Source organism: Trachinotus anak, unplaced genomic scaffold (assembly GCF_046630095.1).
Source record: "Trachinotus anak isolate AG129_WGS33_773 ecotype Australia unplaced genomic scaffold, CSIRO_AGI_Tana_v1 ptg000015l, whole genome shotgun sequence".
NCBI lineage: Eukaryota > Metazoa > Chordata > Actinopteri > Carangiformes > Carangidae > Trachinotus > Trachinotus anak.
In genome coordinates, this window is record NW_027273866.1 from 16,148,075 (window position 1) to 16,174,331 (window position 26,257).

At 42.0% G+C, this 26,257-nt stretch overlaps 1 protein-coding gene across 4 annotated transcripts in view; it reads left to right on the forward strand.

Annotated features, from left to right (window-relative positions):
* The window catches only part of LOC139632877 (neuronal PAS domain-containing protein 3), a 287,252-nt gene that overhangs the window by 209,495 nt on the left and 51,500 nt on the right, over positions 1–26,257 (forward strand). For all 4 annotated transcript variants that reach the window (XM_071498140.1, XM_071498141.1, XM_071498143.1 and 1 more), the window contains one exon: positions 20,860–21,040. In XM_071498140.1, the coding sequence (XP_071354241.1) occupies positions 20,860–21,040 (181 nt within the window). The remainder of the gene's footprint in view (positions 1–20,859; positions 21,041–26,257) is intronic.

Below are 26,257 nucleotides of genomic sequence, written 5' to 3' on the forward strand. Positions count from 1 at the left end.
ACAGGCAGTGGTTGAAACACAAGGAAATTGAAATTACAAGTACAATACACAGACAGGTGGACACACAGACAGGTGAACACACAGACAGGTGGAGCAGTTCTTCATAACTAAACAACAAATGTCATGTGAGTCTCCAACCTTTTCTTTTTGTCAATGAAAACTGAGTGACGTATTAACTCTGCTACTGATTATCATGGCCTTTAGTCCCTCTGTGTGTGTGTGTGTGTGTGTGTGGATCAATCGATAGTGTTTTTAATGGAACACATGGGCAGAGACAGGAGGAGTGAAACAGCTCATGTTTCTCAATGGCCACTGAGAGACTGCACACACACACACACACACACACACACACACACACACACACACACCCACTGGTAAGAAAATACATTAAACACGAATTGGATTTGTTTTCTCTTCCACAAATGAAAATCTAAACTTTTCAAACGGGCCTTGAACGCATCACGATGCCGCTTGATGTTTGAGGCGTCGCTGCTCCGTGATGGAGGGCAGCAGGTCCTCCATACAGCCCCGCGGACGCTATCCCAGCATGCATGGCTGTTTCCGTTCACAACCCCATCATCTCTCTCTCTCTCTCTCCATCAGTTGTTTTATTCCATTAAATAACTTCCTCCCTCCCATCACTCCTTCCCATCATCCCTCCTCTCGCCTGTTCTCCTCCACCGCCTCCAACTTCTTAATGTCTCTGTCCTCAGACTGTCTGACTCTCTCTCGTCTTTTCTATTTCTCTCTCATGCTCACGGTCAATTTCCATTCAGTGCAGCCTTGTCCGACCATCTCTTCTCCAAATCATATAACAATTCCAACACAAAGTCTTATTGGTCTCACAGGTTTTGTCTTTTGACAGAATTGTCGCAAACATTTTGTCTCGTGCATTCACCTTAAAGGTCCCACATATAGAGTATTATTAGTATATATAAGAGAAGAGAAAGGAAAGAAGAAGAAGGGGAGACATGATTTAACATGCAATAATCTGTTTTTCGTAATAATTTTGGTGTTAGGCTTTTCTGCTGTTTGGTGCTGGAGGTCATGTACAGTGAAATGAGGCTGAAGGAGGCTAAAACATAGAGTTTGATTTAATTTTCTGAAGGTTTGTCACCACAAACCTTTCATTGCACACAGTCATTTGATCCACTGTTAATGTAAACATATCAATTAGTGCAGCTTTAAAGTTGTAACAATTAACACTTAAAGATCCATATAGTCTGAAGGTCTATAGGCTTTTGATTATAAAGCAGGTCTAGGTTCTATATTAATACTGTGAAAGTATCAAAGCCTCAGTCCACAGAGAAATGCACACAGCCTGTGTTCAGAAACTGAGCCTTAAAACCAGCCGTCAGGACTTCTGGAACTTTGTGATGTCACAACAAAAACAGCCCCACCCCCACCCCCCACCCCCCAAGCCCCGCCCGAGAGGTTTCAGATTGTGAGGTTCAGAAAAAAAGTAGCAACAGAAAAAAACCCTCCCATTAACCTCTTTGTGGATTTAAGTCACTAATGAATTGCAGACACTTCCTTACTAGATGATGATATTCACAGAGTGTCTGATGCAACTCAATAAATGTAATGCTTTTTCATAATGAATCTTTGCCCAATTCTGGAAAGATAAACTTGGCACTGGAAAAAAAACCCACTTAAATTTCCCCTCCAGACTCACATTTACCTGACAGGAAGCAGACAGAAATCTCAAAGAAGAAGAAGAAGAAAGGAGGAGGAGAGAAATCACACGACACAACAAAATTGCAGCTCAAAATTACCAGGAGTTCGATTGGAGCAGGATTAGTGTTATCAGACGACCTGTCTGCAGCGATGTATGAGGGGTAATTTGTGCCAGAAGTTTGAATTAAAATCACGAAAAAAAAAGAACTGCTGCAATTACTGCAAATCAGGGGACGTCTCAGGTGATATTAGCCTTGAACGACCTGCAGACAGAGAGAGGGAAAGCGGAGACAGTTAACAGGCTTCAGACATAAATACATGAAAAGCATGTTTCTATTAACATGATGCATTAACATGGTATTTGTTTTAATATTTAGAATCTATTCTTGGGAAATTACAGAAGCCAAGAAATTCCATACTCGTATTTTTTTTTTCTGGAGAGAACAGGATTAAAAAATACTTGCGAGTGTGGCCTTTCTCAGCCTCCGTAGAAAATACAAAAAACAATATGAAAATATCTCTCAAATCATAAAGACCTGGGTTCATTTAAATCACAGTTTCAGGCCCAAAGAGGTCAGACCAAAATATGACCCCTCATGTAGGTATCTGCTGACTGATTGGAGGGGCCCGACCCCTAGGTTGGGAACCACTGGACTAAACAAGTTAACTGTAATGACTTTTAAAATAATACGTGTTTTCTGACCCTATCATCAAGCAATATGTAACTGAGTGAATGGGTCAGCTGTCGTGTCTGAACCTTTTCTCTACACCAAGATGACACAGAGGGAAATAGTGTCAATGATTAATGTGGACGTGTCCACACCACATTAACAAAACATCTTTTAATTTCTTTAAAACTGTTTTAAAGCCTAAACTCTCTTTGCTTTTTGGATGTTATAGTTATTTATATTAATATTTTCTTGAATTCATATCTCTATATTTTCTCTTTTTTATACCAAAGAAAAATCAAAAACAAAAAAAATCTAAGTTTGCTGTCACATCAGCTTTATTTATAAATTTTAAAAAAATTCAAATGTTGACAGAAAAGTTAGATTTTTCTTAAGAGTTGAACTTGAACTGAAAAGTGTTTTATTTATTCTTTTATTTATTTACAAAAAAAGCAAGAAATTCTTTTCAAAGTTATATTGTCATTTTTAAATGCTCCATGATTTCAAAATATATTTAGCAGTCAGTTAAAGTGGGGGCAAAGGTCATTGATCAGTTTTTTTCTATGTGTCATCAATGCTGCAGCTACATGAGTGAACTGAGACTGCTGCTGGTGAACGTCCTTTTTGTCCCCTGTCTGCTCCCGTAGAGCTGAGCTGTAGTTCCGATGTAATGGGACAGTGGAGAGAAAGAGCAGATGGGACATAAAGCAAACGCAGCACACACCAGGGACCTGTGTTTGTGTGTGTGTGTGTGTGTGTGTGCATTAGACACTGCCCGTGATTGGGTGATGTTGTTGGAGATGTTTTCACATGAAACCAGATCCAGACTTGAGGTTACATTTTTGTCTTTGCGTCAGCTGTGACTTTTCTTTAACCACGAGCCGCTGCTGTGGATCCATACATCACACTTTAGATGCTGGTGGATATCACAGGTAAACACATTAGATATGTTGCTGGTGAACGTTGCAGATACGTTCTTTAATTTTGTACAAATATTTGTTAAAAGAGTTTCGACAGCAAGTTAATAAAAATCAGGACAGAATTAAGACTTTTGCAGAGTGGAGGTGTAATTTTTAGGACACAGGGTTGAATTAACCACACTGTCCCCAGGCAGCAGTCTCACCAACTGACTCAGTGCGTTGGATAAATCAGTAATTGGATGTCAATGACTGAAGATGGAATTATTGTTTTTGGTGAACGCTTGATGCTGTGACACAACTTTTACTTTGAAAAGTAGTGAATGCAGCAACTGGTCTGTGAAATCCAACATGAGAGCATCTTGATTTTATCAAAGCTCATCAGCTTTTCTGTGTGAGTTTGTGTCTATATTTAAGTCTGGTACCTATGTGTAAATATGCCATTATGTGCATGCAAGCATATACACATATGTATTAAAGTGTGCCAGCAGCCACCGCCGTTTATCCATCGTATTTCACTGCAGCTCTTTCATCCGCAGCAGAGCATCATCATCTCCCTCCGCTCGCAGGCCGGCCGGGCCACGGCAGCAGGCTGGGAGCGGTGGGGCGGCGAATCCAACGCATCCGGGCGGAAAGAATCAGAGTTTACACAACGGCGAGGCGGAGAAATTAAAGATGATTTTTATTTTCTTTATCTGGAGGAGAATTCATTACCTGGCAGAGGAGCGGGAGCTGAGAGCTGTCAGCCAAGAATAATGACTTGTCTAACTGATAGGGAGACACACACAGAAACACACACACACACACACACACACACATGTGTAGATACACACAGGCTTTTATACACAAACACGCACATACAGTTTCACATATACAAAGACAGTCATACACAACATCAAAAGTCACATTCAGGCTCAAACACGCACATTACACATACACATATACACAGATACAGCACATCCGTACACACACACACACACACACACACACACCATAGCCATCACATACACATACCTTACACAGAGTAGTCAATATATTTAAATATTCTACTGCATCATGATGAAAAATAATACTGTATATACCAAGTACATTTCAAAGAAAGTCAGACCACTGTTTACATTCATGGTCCAGAGAGAATGAGCCCTTTGGAGTTTCATTTTAGTTTTAATGATCAGTAAATAAGACAAAAATTATATATTTATATATATATTTTTAAGGCTGCATGCAAAAAAGTTTATGTACAGTATATTATTAGTGTATTATAGAGAAGAGAAAGTTTGGCAAATAAATGTTTAAGCCTGCAGCAATCTGTTTTGTGACCTATTTGGTTTTAAATGTCGGTCACATACAATGAAACGAGGCTGAGGTGCAACCAAAACAGTGAGCTGAAGGAGGCTAAGACATAGAGTTTGATGTAATTATATGAGGGTTTGTGACCTCAAATGACCCTTTTTTCATAACACACAGTCACCACCCCTCAGCGACGCCCCAAACCCCGCCCACCTGGACCAACAATCCAACCTTGCAGGATTCAGTTTCTCTGAGTGTTTACCTGAAATCTGATATATTTTTATTAGATCACTCAGAAAACAGTGAGCCAATCAGAAGAGAGGCTCAGATCCTCTCCTCTGATTGGCTGACTGACCTGTTGTTACTCGAGCTCCAGAGAGAAGCCTTGGTTCTGCAGGAGGTTCAGGGTTGTTTCTATTTCAGTATTATGTCCTGGGTTTTGGATTTAGACTCAAGAAGTTTGCATTACTTCATGGGAAATGTAGGATCCAGCATTTTTGGCACTAGTCCTATCCCAGGGACTAAGAGTCAGAATAATAATCTGTATTATCTTAATCTGACTTCCATTAAAACTCGCCCACCTTTATGGAAATACAACACTAAATCGCTCATGTGCACATATTTACAGTTACACACCTCAACACAAACATGCAGTGCGACTCCATACATGATGTATGTTTCCCAACGCACACTCTCTCACCTATCCACACACACACACACAGACACACTCTCCAGTCCTGGCAGGTTCGTCTGCGTCGGTAATAACCTCCCTGTGCCCCGATCCAGAGGAAATCAGCTGGAATGTGAAATTGAAAACAAACAGTCATTTCAGATAGTGAAGCCTCTCCGTCAGCCGCCGTCTCCCTCTCTGTTTGAAGCTCGCAGATTGTCCTCAGATCATATCCAGATATACAGTATAGCTCATGTTCCCTAAATCCCTATCTAATAGACAACTCATACATAATCAGAAGCAGCCGTGAGGCAACGGCAGCAGCCGCTCCCGGTTGTTTTGCAGATACTGAGCGGCAGCTATCACCCCCGTCAGGGAGGAGCCGGAGCGTAACCCAAAACTTCAGCTTCTTCCTCCACGAGCGAGTTTCAGCTTCTCCTGCTTTAGACTGGAACCACTGGGTTTTATAACATTTTATCTTATTTATTTTAGATTCTTCTTAATTGTTTTATTGCAAATTAAAAACACAGCAGTGTAACATATGCACAAGCACACTTACACATATCTCCCTTTAAAAGCGAGAAAAGTAAATTGAATTAATTATAAATATTAAAGAAAAGGCAATTACAGAAGAAAATAAGAAGGAAAGAAAATTATTTCTCTCACTCCAGTTACCCAAAAATCAGCAGACTGGAACTCACTAATGTATTCTTCAAATTAAGGTTGGTACAATTCTATATTTCACTTTTTACCAACAAAGAAGACAGTGTGTTAGTCGGTCTCTTTCTCACTCCTCTTCTCTCTACTGAAAATATATCATTTCATTTTTTAAAACAGTGTCAATAACTTACAAAAACAGGTTTTCACTGTAGTTTTTAAACACGAGGAAATGGTTGTCTATTTTCAGTGGCGGATTAATCCATGTTTGGTGCTGTAGTGAGTATTTGTAACAGCAGGACAGTGTCGTGAGTTGTTTGATTCACGTCAATAAAACTCTGTATTTCAATCTGTTCAAGATTTGACTGACAGCAGGAGAAGAAGCAGGACAGGTGTCGACATGTGTCTGTAAAAAGAGAAGAGTGTCTTGCTGTGTGTGTGTGTGTGTGTGTGTGTGTGTGTGTGTGTGTGTGTGTGTGTGTGTGTGTGTGTGTGTGTGTGTAAAGCTGAGACAGTAGCTGATGAGTCCTTGAAAACTGCACTGAGAGAGTTGCTGTCATCCATGTGTGTGTGTGTTGACAGCAGTTTCTGTTACTGTCAGTGTTGTGTGTCTTATGGCATAAATCTCTTTGCCTCTCAGGAAGGCTCTTATTGTGAAAGATCTGTCTGGAATAAGCACCTTTCTCAGTCCTTCTTTATATTTTAAATTATGGTTGTTGCTTTTATTTACACGAAATAAAGACAAACAGCTGACCAATCACTGCTCTTCATGTGGCGGCTGCCCCTAATACACAACTATACTTCATGTCAGGATGTTGTTTGTTCTTTTACACACTTTCTTATTATAATTAGAGGCGGAGGGAAGCAGGCACCTGAAAAGAAGAAGAAGAAAGAAAGAGAGAAAGAAAGGTATAGAAGAGAGTTAGAGACAAAAATAAAGACAAAAACTGAGGAGGAGAAAGAGGCAGAGAAACATTAATGAAAGTTTAAAAAGCAGAGAGAGAGAGAGAGAGAGATCGAGGTAGAGAAACAGAGAGAGAGCGAGAGCAGCAGTTTGTGTTGTTCTAGTCAAGGTCACAACAGCTGAATGTGGAGATCCTGAGGGAACTCCACTGTGTGTGTGTGTGTGTGTGTGTGCGTGTGTACGTGCGTGCGTGCGTGCGTGCGTGCGTGCGTGCCTTTTGTCTTTGTGTGTGTGTGTGTTTGTCTGCATTTAAAGCCCTGTAGGGGCTCACAACGGGCTGCAGCGACGCATTCCAATCGCTGCTCAATTAATTGCCCTGTAGACATGCATGTGCACATATCCACACACACACACACACACACACACACACACAGTTGTCCACAGAGTCCACAGAAAACAGTATCAACACGTGAGTTGCAGGCAAACACACGTATTTCCATTTATAGAAAATTAAAGCCAATTTTAAAAAAAAAACACTCAACTGAATCCTGCTGCTACGCACACACACACACACACAGGTCTTTGTTGTTAACTGTGTATTGATGATGCTCTGACTTCTATCATCTTTGATGCTGAAGATGTTTTAATGAGTTATTTGGTGTGTATACACACACACACACACACACACACACATACTTGTACTTCTATCTTTGTGAGGACACTCATTGACATAATGCATTCGCTAGCCCCTTACCCTAACCTTAACCATCACACCTGAGTGCCTAACCCTAACCCTGACCCTAACCTTAACCTAAACCTAATTCTAACCATAACTCTGAAACCACGTCTTAACCCTCAACATGTGATTTGAAGGTGTCTCAAAAAGTGAGGACCGGCCAAAATGTCCTCACTTTCCCAAAATGTCCTCACTCTGTTAGTAAAATACTTTTTTTGGTCCTTACTACGTAGCAAGTACAAGTACACACACACACACACACACACACACACACACACACACACACACACACACACACACACACGCTGTCTGCTGCAGCATGAAAGTTGTCGGTTTTGTGTTTTTTAATCAGGCGTCTGATGTTGAATTAATATTGATTCCTCTGCAGTCCATTACAACAACAACTTCTTCTTCTTCTCTCCATCTGTGCGTCCTCAGCTGCTCACTCACATCTTCCTCTTTGATTTTTCACTTGTCACATATCACAGCAGATTTTTGCAACTCTTCAACCTGCCAGATTTACCTGGAAACACTCATATTTCCTGTCCTGAACAAGAGTTGAGCAATATTTGGAGTTGGGCTCCCTCTTATGAAATTAGTCACTTTAATTCACTTTTACTATTTCTATAATTTACTTTTACTATTATGTTTACAAATCAAATAAAACAGATATTTAGCCAATTTTCTATTTCAGTTTCAATAAATCTGATATTTGCTGCAGAGAGAAAATGTGTATGTTTCCTCATTAAAGTGTTCAGAGATTTAACACATGACTGCTAAACTGCAGCCTTTTTCATACAAGAATTTTATATTTTATGTTTTTCTTTTAATTTAGATGTTTCCTTAACTCTTACCTGAAATTTCAACTCATCTGTGCAGAACCTTTCAGCATCCTTATATGATTTCCAGAGTGCCGGTGTGTCCTTGAACGCACCACTTAATGAAATATATAAAAAATGGCTCCCGCTATCAGCTGCTGTATCACATGACCATAACTTTAATAGAAAAGTTATGTAATGTGTAATACAGCATCACTCAGAACAACAGAAGTGCACAGTGACGGATGATTATTTCCAGTATGAACACGATTTTGTAAATCCATTATGTGGAAAACTGAGGTTAATGTGAAAACAGGAGGAGCTCAGCGGGGGCTGTTTTTATTTTCAGCTGTATTAGTGGATGATAAAACAACAAGAAGAGTTTTATTTGCCTCTTTTCCAGCAGACACACTTGAAGTAAACACACCCGTTCAGCGTGAGCCGGGTCCTTCAGCTGAGAAATGTTCCGAGCCGAGCTGCAGCATTAAAATGGCTGCTTACTGCTGGCTGTAAACGCTGCTGGAGAAATGAATGGAGGATATTTATAATAAATACACTTTTATTACGGCTGCAGGCTCGTATATTAGTGTTTAGTAGAGAGAGGATCCTCTCGCCCTCCCCCCTTCTCTCTCTCTCCCCTGTTCTTTTCTTCTTCAAATTCCCACTGCCACATAATACAGAGGCTCCTCTTACTAAAGCAGCTTATACACAGATGATACACATCATTGATAGTGAGGAAAAGTATAAAAAGTCACTGGTTCCCAACCCATGAGCTCTGTCAGTCACCAGATAATAATTATAGAACTTCACAGGTTTTTTATTTGAGGTGTTTTTGTGATAAATGTTGGGAGTTAGCGCCCGTCACGCCCCCATTCACAGGATAGGGATTTTGGATGAAAGCAGGTCATCAGTGGTTGCCAGTCCATCATCACGATTCAGCTACACAATCTGCATGTTGTGTTTGTGTTGTTGTTGCCACAAAATGTTGAGATTTAAAGGTCTTGGTCGTTACTTTGGAAGAGCTCTTCCACAACAATCAGGTCAACATAACTACAGTTTACTAATCACCAAAACACTTCAGGTTAAAGGTCAGGGTTAGATGTTAGCTTTGGTTGATGCTGAAAACGCCATTGTGTCCTGTCTCATACCCTCAAGTTAAATTTTTCCATATTCCATCGAGGTCATGATCCTTCCGTCTTAACCGAGTGCTGTGAGTAACAAGACTGAGGCTTCACAGCCGTGTCAGCAGCTCTGTGAGGACATGCTGTGAGAAACGGCAGCGAGCTGTTTGGGTAAAACATGAAAATGTCTTGAGCTTGTGTCATCGAACAGTCATCGAACCAAAAACACACGCAAACAACCCCGAGACCTCAGGATGAGGGAACCAGAGGTTCAAGGTCTCATCCTGCAGAACTCTGTAATATTTGAAATATTTCAGTCGGGATCAAAATGATGGATCGACAAATAGACTTCCTTCCTGAGCCACGAGCATTAAACTGTTTGTCTTCATCACTAAATAGATGAATATATAAACAGGAAACAGTTTGCAAGAACTCTACATCTGATATACACGACAATAAGCACACACACACTCACTCACACACACACACGCACACACACACACGCACACACATGCACACACACGCACACACACACTCACTCACACACGCACGCACGCGCGCGCCTGTCGCCTGGTTTGTGCCTTTAGGTGCCTGTCACCAACATGCATAAAGCAAAGTGGCCTCAAGATTCAGACACACACTTAGTATAACCTCAGGGGCTATACACTGTGTGTGTGTGTGTGTGTGTGTGTGTGTGTGTGTGTGTGTGTGTGTTTGTTTGTATGTGTGTGTGTGTGTGTGTGTGTGGACAAGCTCAGGGCTAAATCTCATCCGTCAGGCAGAAAGGTCCTTGGGGCAAGAAGGCGCACACACACACACACGCACACACACACACACACACACAAACACACACACAAACACACACACTCGCTGCACCTGAAGCTCTGTACGAGTCATTAACACACCAAACAAATGAAATCTCCTCAATAAAAGGAATAAGCAGCAGTGGAGGAATTAGCATGAGAAACATGATGAAAGTGCTCCTCCATTGTGTCCTTATCACAGTCCCATAATGCACTGGGAGGCAGGGATTGGCCCTGGCGTTTGGACGTTCGACACTGGGCTTATCAGTGTCTGGGGTCCTCGCTCTAAACGTTCAAAGACCGCCATTGTTGTGAGATTTGGGCAGAACAGAGCAGAGATTTTCGGGTTTTTAGAGCCGCACAGTGGATTTGGTGAGTGGGGCGAGAGACTTTGAAAATACATTGCTGAAAGAGAGAGAGAGAGAGAGAGGGAAAGGACAGAAGACTGATAAAACAGATAAAAACAGAAAAAAGGACGGAGAGGAGACAAACAAATCAGCTGGACGCCCAGATCCATGTGTGTAGCACATCCATGACGGTGTGTGTGAGTCTGTGTGTCGTTCGCTTTTTACAGAGAAAATCACCACAAGACACTGTTGTTTGTCTCAGTGTGAAATATGGATGTTTGCATTAAAATCAGCCGCTAAAGATCCACCGAGCTGCAGGCGAATGAGTCATCAACCCTCCCGAACACCAGGAGACAGGTTAGGAAACGGTTTGTGTCTATATATCTGTGTGTGTGTGTGTGTGTGCACTTAAATGTAAATGGTAGATTCAAACAGAGCATTTAAAATGTGCGTGTCTGTATGTGTTTACCGGTTTATTCTCTATAAGTTTGGGTTAAAGGGAAATACTTTGAGGACCTTTGTCGCCATGGTTACAGCACAACAGAAGATTGCTGTATAACCACGTCACCCCCGCCCCCCCGTCATAATCACTGCGTCCAGCAGAGGGCGGCCTCGCCTGAACATAAACATGAATTGGCTGAAGCTCATGTCGGCGTCTCACGTGACCGCTAGATGTCGCTCAATGGTAAAATGTGACGCTGGGGGTCGAACGTGTCGCAGTAATGATACAAACATCACGATGGCAGATGCTCGGCATTGTGGGTCTTTTGTTCATCAGTTCATTACATGGCTTTTCACTCCTGCACTTGTCTCTGAGTCTAAATCCATTTGCTGAAAAAGAGTCAAAACACACAATAAACAAAGTTAAAGATGAATTTGACTGACAGCATCATTATTATCCTTCAGATTTTCCATGGACATTGTGATCATATTGTTTTATTGTGAATTCTTTCGGTCACGATAATCATGTAGTGTGAGTCTGATAATATGTACAGATGTCTGGAACAGATCCCAGAAATTCTGGTTTCATGTCTCTTCTCTCCTCCTGCACAGATGTTTCAGATTAAAAGCCTGACAAAAGATAACAGGACAGAATCCTTCCTTTTCCTGGCTGTATTTTAATTTGAAACTTCTGCAGGAAGTGTTGAGTTGAAGATGGTAAATGTTGTTTTGGTGTTTCAGGAGTGACAGTTATTTCCCTCTAGTGTTGACCAGTAGGAACTGCAACAGCTGACGGGGCTTACGGTGGCCTGCTGTGGACAAAAAAATCACAAATTCAAACCAAAGACACACAAATCACAGATTTGACTGTTGTTGTGTGCTTTTTTTTGTGTGTACAGCCTTTGTACAGGTGTGTGTCCGTCCTCTGAGCCCCTGCGTCTGCCCCTGGAAAGCCCTGTTTGCTGTCTGGCTGTAAATTTCAGCTGAACCAACACACTGACATGAAACCCAGCAGACTGATTTAAGCCTGTGTGTGTGTGTGTGTGTGTGTGTGTGTGTGTGTGTGTGTGTGTGTGTGTTAAAAAATCTACCTGTCCCACCCTCTCCACAGGCTTAAGTGTGTGATTTAGAGTATGTGTCCATCCTATAACTCCATAAAGTACCCAGAATGCACCTCAGCTACACTCATCGCTGCACAACAACCTAGCTCCCACAGAGACAGAGAGAGAGAGAGAGAGAGAGAGAGAGAGAGAGAGACCAGTTGTGTGAACAGATAGATGAACGACAAAACATGACACACACACACACACAGACACACACACACACCTTCTGTCTCAGTGTCCCAAATCACTAAAGCTTCCTCAACTTGCTGACATGTTAAAGGAGAACACACACACACACTAACTGACTCCATGGTGGTGTGTGTGTGTGTGTGTGTGTGTGTGTGTGTGTATTGATCTAGGTGAAGGATCTCTTACTTTCTGCTCCTCTCGGGGTTAAAACCACACACACACACACGCACACACACACACACACACACACACACACACACACACACACACACACACACACACACACACACAGAAGCTCCTCAGTGTCCAGTGATTTATGATAGATTTGATCAGGTCTGTTCATCCCTCCACACACACACACACACACACACACACACATGGTGAGATGTTGATCCCACCAGTGAAGCCCCTCAGTAGCAGAGAAAGTCTGACTCTGACTCAGTGTCACTAATCACTGGTTCTGACATCAGAAAGGTGAATGTTCCTGTTTACACACGGCTCTGCAGACTCTGACTGACTCTGACTAAAAGGTTTAAAGGTGTTGAGATATATATATGTGTGTGTGTGTATATATATATATATGTGTACATATATATAAATACATATCCAAGAACCTCTGGAGATCCAAGTTTTTCAAAATGTTTTCAAATGGATGTGTTTCTGCTCCCGTCCAGAAATGTGGGCTTCTCTTTGTGGCATCATCTCGACTCCAGTTTTACAAACTGTCGTCTGGTTTGTGTCAAACACACCGAGGTAAACAGGAAAGAGCCCACAGGTCGTCTGTCAGCAGGTTACTGCGACCTGTAGTTAGGTTTTGTTGCTAGGCGACATCTAGTGGTCGTAGTCATGATGACAGGAGCAAAGGGAAAAGTGCGGTGACGTAGTTTATAGAGCAACAAAGTCCACGTCAGGAGGAGGTTGGGGTGGATGGATGAATATGACCCAGGAGAGCGGTGTTCGATTCCCATGTGACAGGAGCAGTTGATGTTGTTTCTATTATCCATGACTGGTCGTTGTTATTATTGTTACCATGACAACAAAGATCGTCTAATGTTGAGGAAGAACTTATTTTAACCCAAATCACCATCTTTTCCTAAACCTGACCAAGACATGACTTATTATAGTCCACGTGTTTATTATTGTAACCATGACAACCGAGCACTGGTCCGCCTGCTGCCATGGAGACACTGCTACAGGTTGTATCAGAGGTTGTTGGTTGTTCAGGTTCAGGTTCTGAATGTGATGTTCACATGTAGAGAGACTGTTCCTAACACCTGAACAGGGTCACGTGACCTGTGACCAGCTCTGAACATTGTCATTTTCAGAATATTAGTGGAACGTTCGTGTAAATGTACTGGAGGGAAACTCTTCATCCTTCCTCTGTGACTTGTCCTGTTCATCTCCCTTTATACTCAGACCTCTCTCTCTCTCTCTCTCTCTCTCTCTCTGTCTCTCTCTCTGTCTCTCTCTCTCTCTCTCTCTCTCTCTCTCTCTCTCTCTCTCTCTTTCTTTCTCTCTCTCTCTCTCTCCAGATGATGTGATTGCGTTCAGTGTTCTGTGTTTTGTTTTGCGTAATAAATCACCATTTATCAGAGCCCAGCTGACACATTCACACACACACACATACACACACATACACGCACACACACACACACACACACACACACACACACACACACACACAGTGTGGCAAACAGTTCATAATGGACCGTTCATTTGTCATCCTCTGAGCTGTTGACAAGGAAAGTGTCTTGGATATGGACACTGTGCGTGTGTGTGTGTGTGTGTGTGTGTGTGTGTGTGTGTGTGTGTCCGCGTATTCATGCTACTCTACTGACAAAAGAGATTCGTCCCCGTTCATCTGACTGATAACACACTAGTGCTGTCAACTGGAGACAAGCTCCATCCTCAAACACACACACACAAACACACACAAACACACACACACCCTTGAACAACATGAAAAACACACATACACACTACACATATGATGTGTGTGGTCACAGACACTGTAATATGCACTTACACATGATCGCTCTTCTGCATATTCTAAACTCAAACACATGAGCACAGAAATGCACACACACACATACACACACACACACACACACACACACACACAGAGTTGTATAATATTTATGGATGTTTTTTCTCTGACCATACACATTAAACAACAGTAACACAACTACTTGTCAGATACAACAACCTTTTACAGAAGCCACTGAAATCCTCTGTGATTTACTGTATTTTAAAGGCACAAGATTAAAGAAAATGAGGAGAAAAACTATTAAAAAGAAGAAAAACTAATTCTAGTTCATATGCAGTTTTCCTCTCCACCTGATTTCATACAAATTGATAAATATTATTTCATTTTTGTGTCTTATTTTGTCTTTTTTTGTATTTTTCTTGTGGTTATTATTTTAATTGATTTCAGGTAAACACTCAGAGAAACCAAATCCTACAAGGTTGGATGTTGGGTCCAGGTGGGCGGGGCTTAGGGCGTGGCTGAGGGCGGTGACTGCTTTGTTGTGACATCATAAAGTTACAGAAGTCCTGACGACTGGTTTTAAGGCTCAGTGTCTGAATACAGGCTGTGTGCATTTCTCTGTGGACTGAGGCTTTGATACTTTCACAGTATTAATATAGAACCTAGACCTGCTTTATAATCACAAACACATGGACATCTACCTTTAGACTGGGTGGAGCTTTAAAGTCCGGTCCAAGTCTTGTCTTTGTTCACAGTAGTTTGACAAAATCTCAAAGTTGATCTGTGACTTTGTATTTTCTATCATATGCACATTAAAATTCCAAGTCAAGAAAAATGAAGATTTCAGGAAGCATCTCCACTTTTTCATTGTTTCAAGAGGAAATCAACTTTCTCTGCAGAGGTTTTTGACACTTGAGCTCGTGTCCGTCATTTCTCCTCGCCTCTAACGGAGGCCGTCGCTGCCGCCCCGTGAATCATTAACAGCAGAGTAATTATGCACTATCAAACTTGGAATATTACCCCACTTAGCTAATGTTTAATGCTGTAATTAATTCTGAACCCTGCGAGCCAACATCAATTTATTTGATTAGTACTTTGCAAAGTCACACAGAGGTTTTTTACTGTTTTGAGGTGTGTGTGTGTGTGTGTGTTTAGCTTTAAAACGCTTCCATATTAATTAAAGTGTGATCCAGAGAGTGAGAATGTGATAAACGAGAATTCAACGCTTCAGTTTTCTTGTCTTTTATTTGTTGTTTTTGTTCCTGTCACTATGAAAAAAGAGGTTTCTGAGCTGTTACTCAGTTACACCACAACCAGAGCAACACAGTGATGAAGGTTAGACACACGTGTCGTTAATCTGGAGGGGTCTAAGTTTTTGTCACGTGACCCAGGTCCCCCTGTCCCGGGCTGGATTCTGCTCTCTGGTTTTGGTGAGCAGGTGTTTTTCTGTCCCAGAGGAGAATTTACTCTGATGTTTCAACGTTCATTTTAGGATCCAGGATCAATCCTGCTGCAGTGGAGCTACAGATCAGACTGGGCAGCTTGTTTATAACTGAGTGTGAACAGTTTGATCCAGAAAAACAGAGCATTGGATAATAACCAGTAATATATAAAATACACACATCCTCTGAAGGATGCGGTCCACGAGGGCGTGGCCTCTGAGGGCCAGATAGATCGCAAAAGTCTGGTCTGGTCTGTGGAGGATTTCCTAATCCTCCACAGCCACTGTTTTATTTGCTAAGTTGGCCTCATTTTCTTTTTGAAAAGTGATTCATCGCTGGTGCACATTGAGTCTCGGGATAGGCTGGGCCACGACCAAGGATCCAACTGTGGCCACACAGACACATTTATCGCCCCCGTTCGAAGGCAGGTTTATTAATGTGGCACCATTCAGACATATGGCAAAGGGCTTTAAAGTGGAATGGAAATATGTTAAAAATAGAACATAAAGATGTAACAAAGATGTAAAACAATAAATAAATAATATAATAAATAATAAATAAAATTGGAAACTTAGTAACTTAGGGACAATTGTAAAAGAAGTGCTGCAGTGAAAAAATAAATTAAAAACAAGCAAAACATGTCAACATTCATAATCATCATCATATTATTATTATTATTATAGTCGTCATAGCAACAGCAGTTATGGTAATAGTGGTAGTTTAGTCTGTTTGTGACTCTTCCTGTGTCACTGTGCATCAGACTTTGATGTTTGTCGACTGTCCTGTTTTAAATAAAGGTTGCACACAGCTGAACAGGAGTGGTGATGTGCCGCTCACACTGCAGTAATTACAGCTGACAGCAGCGCACACACTCGTCCGAAAATATGGAGAAGACTGTGATAAGAGAGGAAGGACAGATATGAACGTAAACACACACTTTGATTCACATTAACACACACACACACGCTGAACATTTGGCTACGTTCAGAAAACACACACACACACACACACACACACACACACACTGTGGCTCTCTCTCTCTCTGGACGTTGGTTATCATCGTCACTCTCATTGTCTTTTGTCACTCCATGTCCTTGTCTTGGAGGGCGAGTGAAGCGATAAAGCCGCCGTCTCTGTTGTGTTTTTAATAAGTTTTATCTGACGACTCTGAACAGACAAACAACGTCAAAACTCAAACTGAGCCTGACGGGAGCGTTCGCTGTTCTGCTCAGAGGTCATCAGGAGTCTTCCTGTTCGGAAACACTGTTAATGCTTTTAATTATCCTCCGTGTTCAGGGTTTCCATTGGTTGTTTTTGACCAAGGAAAGGTTCAACACAAAATAATAAAAAAGATAATAAAAAAAGTTTATTTTGCACAACTAAAAAGGAAATTGTCGCAAAGTATTTTTATTTAAAGCTTCATTATGCTTCTGTTCCACTGTTTCTCAGAGGGGAACAAATATAATTAGCTTATAGTTTATGATGCATCGTTAAAGATGAAGCTGTATGGCACATTTCAGTGATTTAGTGCTGTATGCAGCAGAGGCCCAGACATCCTGACGTTGATTGAAACTCCAAAAACAATGCATCCTACATTTCCCACAATTCAGCTCAATAGCATCTTCATTTAGAGGCTGTCTGTCTGGTAAACTCCCTTGTCTCCCTGACGTCTGATGTGTAATTTAAGGCTGAACTTTGACAGATAAACTGATCTCAGTATGGCAAATCAGATGCACCTCAACCTGAAACAACAAATCCTCAGTAATTATATTCTAACAATAAAGGAATATTCACTGCAGTCTAACTACTCACGACTACCCACTCCTACTTTTTATGTTTTTTATAACAACAATTTGAATAATTGAAGTGGTTCAGGCCTCATTTTGTTCAACCACTTATTGACCAGAGTTGTATAATGTATCATGCTAAATGTTAACTGTGTAATTTGTCTCATAGTTTGCCGCTGTGAGTCTCGGCTCTTCCTTCCTCTCTCTAAATAAACTCACAGAGGTGGATGTTTATTGTTGTAAAGCAGCGTCACAGTCTTAGAAATCGATGATCCGGACGCCCACCAGACACAAATTTGAAAACACACTTGACCTTGCAGCATCTGTCAGTATTTGTCACTTGACTTTAATGCCAGAACCGTAATCGTCTTCTCTCTCTCTCCTGAATCTCCTCTCAGTCCACTGTCTGCTGTCCCAAAAAGACAAAACTCTGAGGATGGAAAGAAAAAACACAAACATTATGATGGTATTAAATCACTTGGCCAAGCTCTGTGTAAAAGGCTGGAAGGATAACGTGATGTATAGAGGTTGTGGTTGCCAAGGTTTCCGGCTGATGAAAAAACTCAGGTTGCCATACATCTTAAAAAAAAAAAAAACAGACACTGACACAAACTGTGTTAAATCAGAGTCTCTTTATTTGCCAAGTAAACATATTGCACTTTGCCACTGATGCAGAAACAAATGACAGATGTTAGCTTGTGTTCTTCACATGACAGGCTAATTAATGTGATGTAAAGTGATTAGCTCACTGCTTAATCAACTATGATAGTAAGTAGAGTTACATGATGGAAATGGGCCTTATAGAAAAGTCCAACCAGTCCTCCAACAACCAGCGGCGCCGGCAGCTGTGATCCTGTAGTAGTTTGTTTAATTATTTTATTCCTTTAGCTAAATAAGAGAATCTGTTGCTGCTTAATGTCGACTTTTGCAAACACTGGAGTTTTAAAAATGCCCATACACACTTTTTAATGTGCTTATAATCCAAAAATATCCAGGGCAGGATAATGCAGTGCACGACTGCTTTACAGTCAGTATCAGAGAGGAGAGCAGGCGAGCTGGACTCGAACCTGCAGCTCTGTGGTCAGAGATAAACCCCCACCAAGTGACCCATGGGTGCATCACACTGTAGATACTTTCATGTATAAAGGCTCCATACATGTATTTTCTCAGCACACAGAGCTCATCAGTCTACTGCTTATTGAGAAACCTCTCCAGTCCACTTGTGGACTATAAATAGTTTTACTTGACATTATATTATTCACACCACGGGATGTGGGACAAATGTCCCGTATTGAGTCAATACGGGACGAAGCATTTTATCTTTAAATTTGGGACAATCCTGTATTATATGGGAGGGGGCAACCCTAGTGGGAAACCTAAAGGTAGCCTGGAAGCAGACAGGCAGCTCTTGTGCGTACTATGACATATAATCCTGCCGGTGCCACTGCCAACAACCTACAGGTCGTTTTGTTCAACGTGTTAATACGACAGAATTCATTTTGGCAGCGTCCGTTCTGCTTAGCAGCTTATAAAAAAATCAAAGAAATACTATAACTGTGCTAAATAGATTATATTGCACAGGTAGTCACTAAACTTTGGTTTTTAGTTCAGCAGCTGTTCCACAGCTTCAGTTGGCTTTTCAGTCGGTTGCCCTGCCAGAGGGGAGGGTGCTGAACAGGTGGTGACCGGGGTGCGAAGGGTCGGCTCTGATGTTGTCAGCCCATCTGTTTCGACGGCCCGAGTAGACATCGCTCACGGTTTGGAAGTGGGGAGCTGTCTCCATGACACCCTCAGGCTGTAGGTCCCTCCTCTCTCCCAGGGTGCAGCTGGAGCACCAGACTACAGCAGCACGTCGGGACACTTCCTGTTGTACAGTGGGTGAAACTGGTCCGGATGTGTGTTGCTCTCTGGGTGAAGTTTGAGGTTTTGGTCTCACAGTGGCAGCATAATGCTTCCCAGTCTGCTGGATGATCATTCGTTTAAAGTGTTGCAGCAGAAACTCACTGAATCTGCTTTGTTCCCTCTGTGTAATTAGCTCCACCAGTGACTTTATGTAAAATAGTTCTGCCAAGTTTTAATTGATTAAAAGTCGGCATGTTATTGCGAGGAAGAACAATGTAGATCCAATTAGCACTGTAACGTGTAAACATGAACACTAACTCCCATGGTGCACCAGGGTCTGCATGTGCATGTGTGTGTGTGTGTGTGTGTGTGTGTGTGATTTAGTGATCAGTCTCATTTCTTAATCATCACTTTCTGCTCCAGATGAGACTTTATGAGGGGACTAAATTGCTTTAAAGGGATTTCTTATTAAAGGGATTACACCCATGTAATCCCCTTTGTCCCAGTGGACCCCCAAAAACCTGAACACAGACACACACACTCACACACACACACATTACCAGATTAGCATGTGGAAATAAATGCACACAATGTTTTTGACACGCTACAAATGGAAACACACACATTTAACGACAGAGCGCCACTGTCACATGACACCGTTGAAAATTGTGCACTTAATTGTATGCGCACATGTTCATTACACAAAAAGTTAAAGTGTTTGTAGGTGTGTATTTATAACCTTGACATGAATCTGTTTGTGTCTCAAGTGTGAGTATGTGTTTTTTTTTTTTGCAAGTATGATCGTGTGTGTGTGTGTGTGTGTGTGTGTATGTGTGTGTGTGTGTGTGTGTGTGTAGCGTACCCGTGGTTTTGGCGCCGCTCCCTCGTCTCATCCCCAATTAACAAAGACAAATCCGCTTCTATCGCTGCTAATGAGAGTCTTTAAGGTGAAGGGACTCTGTATTTATTTAATAAGAAGAAGCTTATTTATTCCATTTCCATGAGAAAGAAAAACCGCTGCTGATTCTCCACGGCTGCTGAGGGACGGATTTGAGGAGGAGGAGGAGGAGGAAGAGCTGGAAAGAAATGATGAAGGAAAGGGTATAAGGAGTTAGAGGAGAAGAACAAGCTGGATGAGTAGATGGAGAAGGGGAAAGATGCACAGGGGGACGAGGGTGACAAAAGGAGGGATTAGAGGAGGAAGAGCAGTGAAGAAGGGATGAAAAGAAAGACGAGGAGGTGCAGGTAGAGGAGAAAATGCACAAAGTAAACTTGGAGAGATGAGTAGAGATGGAGGACACAGTAGAAGAGGAGGAGGAGGAGGAGAGTGTATGAGTGAAAGGGAATAAAACAAGAGTTGTAAAGAACAAAAAGATGAAGAGAAAGTAAAGGAGGCGGAGGAGCACAGGTTAGAAAGATGAGAGGAAGTTTAACCGTTTCCGCTCTGTGATCTTCTGCAGGTGGAGCTGACCGGCAGCAGCGTGTTCGACTACATCCACCCCGGGGATCACGTGGAGATGGCAGAGCAGCTCGGCATGAAGCTTCCTCCGGGCCGAGGGATGTCTCTGTCCCAGGGAAACGTCAATGAAGACGGGGCGTCCTCAGCTTCATCGTCGTCACACTCTGAGACTCCTGAACCAGGTAGGGGAATGGGGGGGGCAGGGCGAAGACAGGGGGGGGTGTTTGACCCACAGGACAGAGATGAGACTTGGATGATCCTTTCATCATCATCAGTTTTCAAGACCTTTAAACTAAGATTGTGTTAATTTAAACATTTAGTGCTGATGTAAAAAGTCAGTGAACCTGTGGATTTACTAACTGGTGGAACCTCCTCTGGCAGCAATAACCTCAAACAAGCTCCTCCAGCTGCAGAACAGAGGCCTCGTTTACAACGGGGCCTGAAAGAGTCAGAGAGCATTTCCTGTCCTCTGGTCAGTCTGTGCTCTGATGGCGTGCAACAACTGACGTTATCCTGTAAGAGACCTTCATAAACTTGGGAACTCATATCCCCTCGATGATGTGGAGTGTCCAGGCCCAGAGGAAGAAAAGCCCATGATTCTCCCTCCACCCTGCTCCACCTGTGGGATGATGTTTTCATGTTGGTCTGCAGAGCCCTTTTTGCTCTGTACATAGATGGTGCACGTTCTTCCCAAACAATTCAACCTTAGCCTCTTCAGGCCATTAAACATTTTCCCAGTAGTGTTGTGGAGAGTAAACTTCAGGTCGGTGATGCAGCAGCTTCCTCTGTGTAGGTCGAGTCATGAACAGAGGTGTGAACCAGCTCCAGTGATTCCTTTGAACTAAATCATCTCCATTTACAGACAGTTTGTCTGACTGTGGACTTACAGGAATCAGTATTTTAACACCTGATCGTGTATCTCCTGATATCTGGTCTGATTCACGTCACCAAACTCAAACTGTTCAAATGTTTTTATAAGTCAAAGTGGCTCTAACCCAGATTGTCTGGTTTCCCTGACTGGACTCCAGGTTTAATTGATCCTGACTCCACTTGGCTTCTGTTGATGCTGAGAGGTTCACAAACTTTTTCCAGCTACACTGGTAATGTTTAAATGATATTTTCAATATGGCCACAAACGACACAAAGTGTTCTGTTATTAGTTAGAATATATTGTCTTCGTTTATAATTGTGTGTTAAAGCAGTGGTTCCCAACCTCTGGGCTGCAGCCCCCTGGTAGGCAGCGTCAATATTCCAAGTGGGCCAACAAATCATTTGCACAACAGTATAATTTTGGTGAAAAAAATGTAATTATATAGAAAACAAAATAAACACACATTCAACTAAATTATCTTTTAAAACATTCAAAATGTTTAAAAATTCTTTTCATTTTTTTTCCTATGTCACCATCAAGACTACTTTAAATTCAATCCTTTATCATTAAAATAAAAAGTAAAGAGAAGCATTATTTAGCCTCCGTATTATCATGAGGTTGGATATGAGCTGCCAACATTTTTGAGATATTGCAGATAACCAGTAGTTGGAAAAGGTTGGGAACCGCTGCCTTAAAGGAATTTATACATGAATGCGGTTTGTTCCCAAGGGTCACTTTTTTCTCTCTTGCCACTGTAGCTTAGCATAAAGACTGGAAGTAGTACACAAATGAGATTTCAAGTGGTAATTAATGGGTTTCGGAGGAGCCTTTGTGCTTAGCAAACTTATTGATCTTTTCATCTAACCACTGGAAAAAAAAGTCATTGAGAGTATTTCCCAAAACGTCGACTATTCCTTTAGACTAATCCACTTTAATTTAGATGTTTATGGTTGCATCTGTTTCTCTAGCTTCCTTCCACCGTCACTTGTTCCCCATGTCCCTGCATCGCCTGCTGTAAGTTTGAATATAATTAATGCATCGTATTGAAAAGCTGTCACTGCTGTAAACTGGGAAAAGACTCATTCTTCATTGGGATTCTCTGCGTTGCGTCTCACATCCCTCCATCCTCTCCTACACCACGTGTTCAGGACTTTTTACCTTCCAAATGCTTTTCATTGTGGTTCCCTCTCCCTCTCTCTCTCTCTCTTGCTGATGATAATTTAAGTATTAGGGGAAAATCCATTTATAAATTAAACAAAATGACTTGATATCCATCGAGTCCCTTAGTTCATCAGCCTGTTCAAACAAGGAGGGGAAGATTGGCTTTGCGACGGCCAGAGTCTTTGGAGACAGTGCGGTAATTAGATCTGCCGTGGATTTATTCTTGGCTGATTGGTGCTGGTGATGGGTGTGAGGGAGGGGGGCTTTAAATTAATTGGAGTTCCACATTTGAGGTTTTTGTTCTTTTTTTTTTTCTCTTTGACTTTCTGCAAACCTCTATCCGAGCCTCCCCATGCACCAAACTGGAGCTGGAAAGAGAGACAGAGGATAAGAGGACATATATGTGGTTGTCAGTGTCAATTTGTCTGGAGAGAAAGAAAAGAAAAGGAGATCTAAAACATCGAGGGGGTGTTTCCCAATGCTAATTTACCCTAAAAATAGAACGATATGAAGATATTGAAGGAGAAAAAAGGAGGGAAAGGGGTTTGTTTTAATGTCTCAGTGATTCCCAAAGTTAATTTGACCAGAGCAAAAAAAAAGAGCCAAAGCGAGATGGACACGATGAGGACAAAGGTGTTTGTTCTCCCATGTTAATTTTCCTGGAAAGAGAGAGATGCAAAGAAAGAAAGAGGAAGAGAGGCAAGGGATGTAGGGACGTGTTTGAATGTGCATGAGTGCTTAGCAATGTTAATTTCTCCAAAGAAGAGGAGAGATATGGGAGGGAGAGGTTTCAGATGGACATGTATGAATGTGAAGGAGTGATCCCCAATGATAATGTGACCAGAGAGAGGGGGAAGAGGGAGGATTAGGATTCATGTATGTGTTCTTTAATGTTAATTTGTCTGGAGGAAGAGAGGTGGAATACAAAGAGAGAGAGATGAGGAGGGGCCAGCAGGGCTCGTATGAATTTGTATGAGTGTTTCCCCGGAGGAGGTGGGGCGTATATCAGGTGTCCTGGGTAATAGACCTGTTCATTCCTCCCTCAGACTATCAGTGCGTTTCCCTGCACTGTAGTAACCTGGCTGCTGTAGACCCACGTATACATGGAAGCAGATTGGTGACCAGATTTCTCCTCTATCCCAACTCATTTTGGAAACATGGCTCACTGATTTTACAGACTGTTTTGACTGGACCCCAACAGCAGGGCCAGTCCTATAGCCTGTGATGCCACTGACTGACTGACTGATCATATTTCCACCACTGGTCAGCCGACTGCCTCGTCACTGAGCAGCAGTTTCTGGTGCAAACAGGTTCTATTAGGGAGATGTTTACAGCCTGCAGTGTTGCTAACATAGCACATTTTTGCTAGATCTAGAGACTTTTTTTTTTCAAACAGACCAGGTATAAACCGTGTGTGGATGCCAACCTGGGGGCTTAGGGCTATACCTCTTGTTGCAGGCAGTCTACGGAGCCGTTCTGGTTTCCTGGCTGCTCAAGAACTGCAGTGAAGCGGAGGAGCACTTCCAAAACACTGAGCTTTTCCTTACCTACTTTCATTACATTTATCATCATTACTAAAGGAGGCAGAGGAATAACTTAATGTAAGATACACCAAGCAGAGAGAGGAGGAGAGAGGGAGGGAGAAAGATACGTCACAGGTAACTGCTAAAGAAACTAGCAGATCTCAATAGCATGTAAACAATGGAAACAACAGCAACAAGGAATGAGACAATACATTTAGTGCAGCACAGCAATAAAACCATGTTAAGAAATAAAGGGTTTCTGCCCTATGAAACACTCGAGGGCTTTTGATTCGAAACAATTACAGGAAGCGTTGAATTTGCTTCCTGTTTACACCAGCCTGTGCATGCCCAGTGTACATGAATGTTCACATCAGTGCTCGTCTGGACAGAAATAGTTTTCGTTTTAAAAGTCTGTTTTAAAATGAAAACGTATTAGTGTGGAAATAGCCTTAGAGGGACATGGCCCCCCCTGGTTCCACTGGTGCCACGTGCACGGACTACTCTCTTGATTTTATAGGGTGCTCAGACTGAGCCTCCTATTTAAGAAAATTAAAAGGGCCGCATTGGTAGGGGTAGGGTTACTGCAGGTTCTGCCAAGACGATGAAATATAATCGCAGATGTCCAGTGAGTCATGGATCAATGAGTCTGAAGGTTAATGAGATGGTAAAACACTGCACAACAGTTGCTCGGAAAAGTTTTCACAGTGACAGTCATTTAATCTTTGATGATAATGGTCGGAAGGTAAACATTACAATTATGGTGATCACGTTACAAAGTAATCTGCCATGTGTGCTTGACCATATTTCATTGGCCAACACAGTGCTTTGTTGAATGATGTCACGTTGAGTTGCAGCCATAGTAGAACCAGACACAAAACCAGACGCTGGATATTTTTCCGCTTTTTTCAGCCCAGTAGCTTCATTCAAACAAACAATGGGGGCAGGATGTTCTTCTTATTTTAAATGCAAGATATCTGAACACAACCTTCCGTCCTCAAGCCTTAGCACCTCCATCAGCACCTTCACCACAGCATGTTTTGGTGAAGAAGTTTGACCTATTTAACAACTGTGGACTTTAAGCTCTGTATCTTTCCAGGAATTTGTCAGAAAGTTTCTGAATTATGAAAAACTGTAGAGTTAGTTTATTCTGCTACCTGCAGCACTTGTATAACCATGCGTGACCTGATAAAGCAGCTTGAGTATCTACCAGTTTCTGGTTCAAGTCAGTCTCCAGTTTAGTTACAGAAGTTTATCAAGTCCTTAGTCATCATTGTGCATTGATGTGCCACAGTATTCTCCAGTGCAGCACGTCCAGTGTTACATACAATATACATATTGAGTCACAATGTTGAGGGAAGTAACACTGCTGAAGTTGTGTTGCTATAATGGTTCTATGAGAAGTTTTCTCTTTCTGTTAGTTCATATTTTTTTCTTTAACATTACATTCACGGCGTCCTCCACTCCAGACGGTGAGTAATGCATTTCCACAGGCGCTTCCGTCATTAGTTTTCATTCCAGTCGATACCTGGTGAACGCCGCGCCTGCTAACGTGTCCAGTTGAGCTTCTCCATTTGTTTCCACCCTCTCCTCCTCCAGCTCCTCCTCCCCCTTGATGCGTCTTTGTCTCGTTCGTCCTCCCTCACCAGCATTCCCCCGTTCATCACCTGCCTTTTCTTTCATGCACCGGGCAGTATTAGATCGATCGCTGCTGACTTTGTTCGTCTGTGAAGTTTCACACTCTGGGCACTGCTGCATCTTCCATATGCTAATGATTTGCAGTGGGGTGTTTGATAGTGTTTTTTTCTGCCTGTTAACTTTATCTTGAGGACGAGAACGAAAGAGAG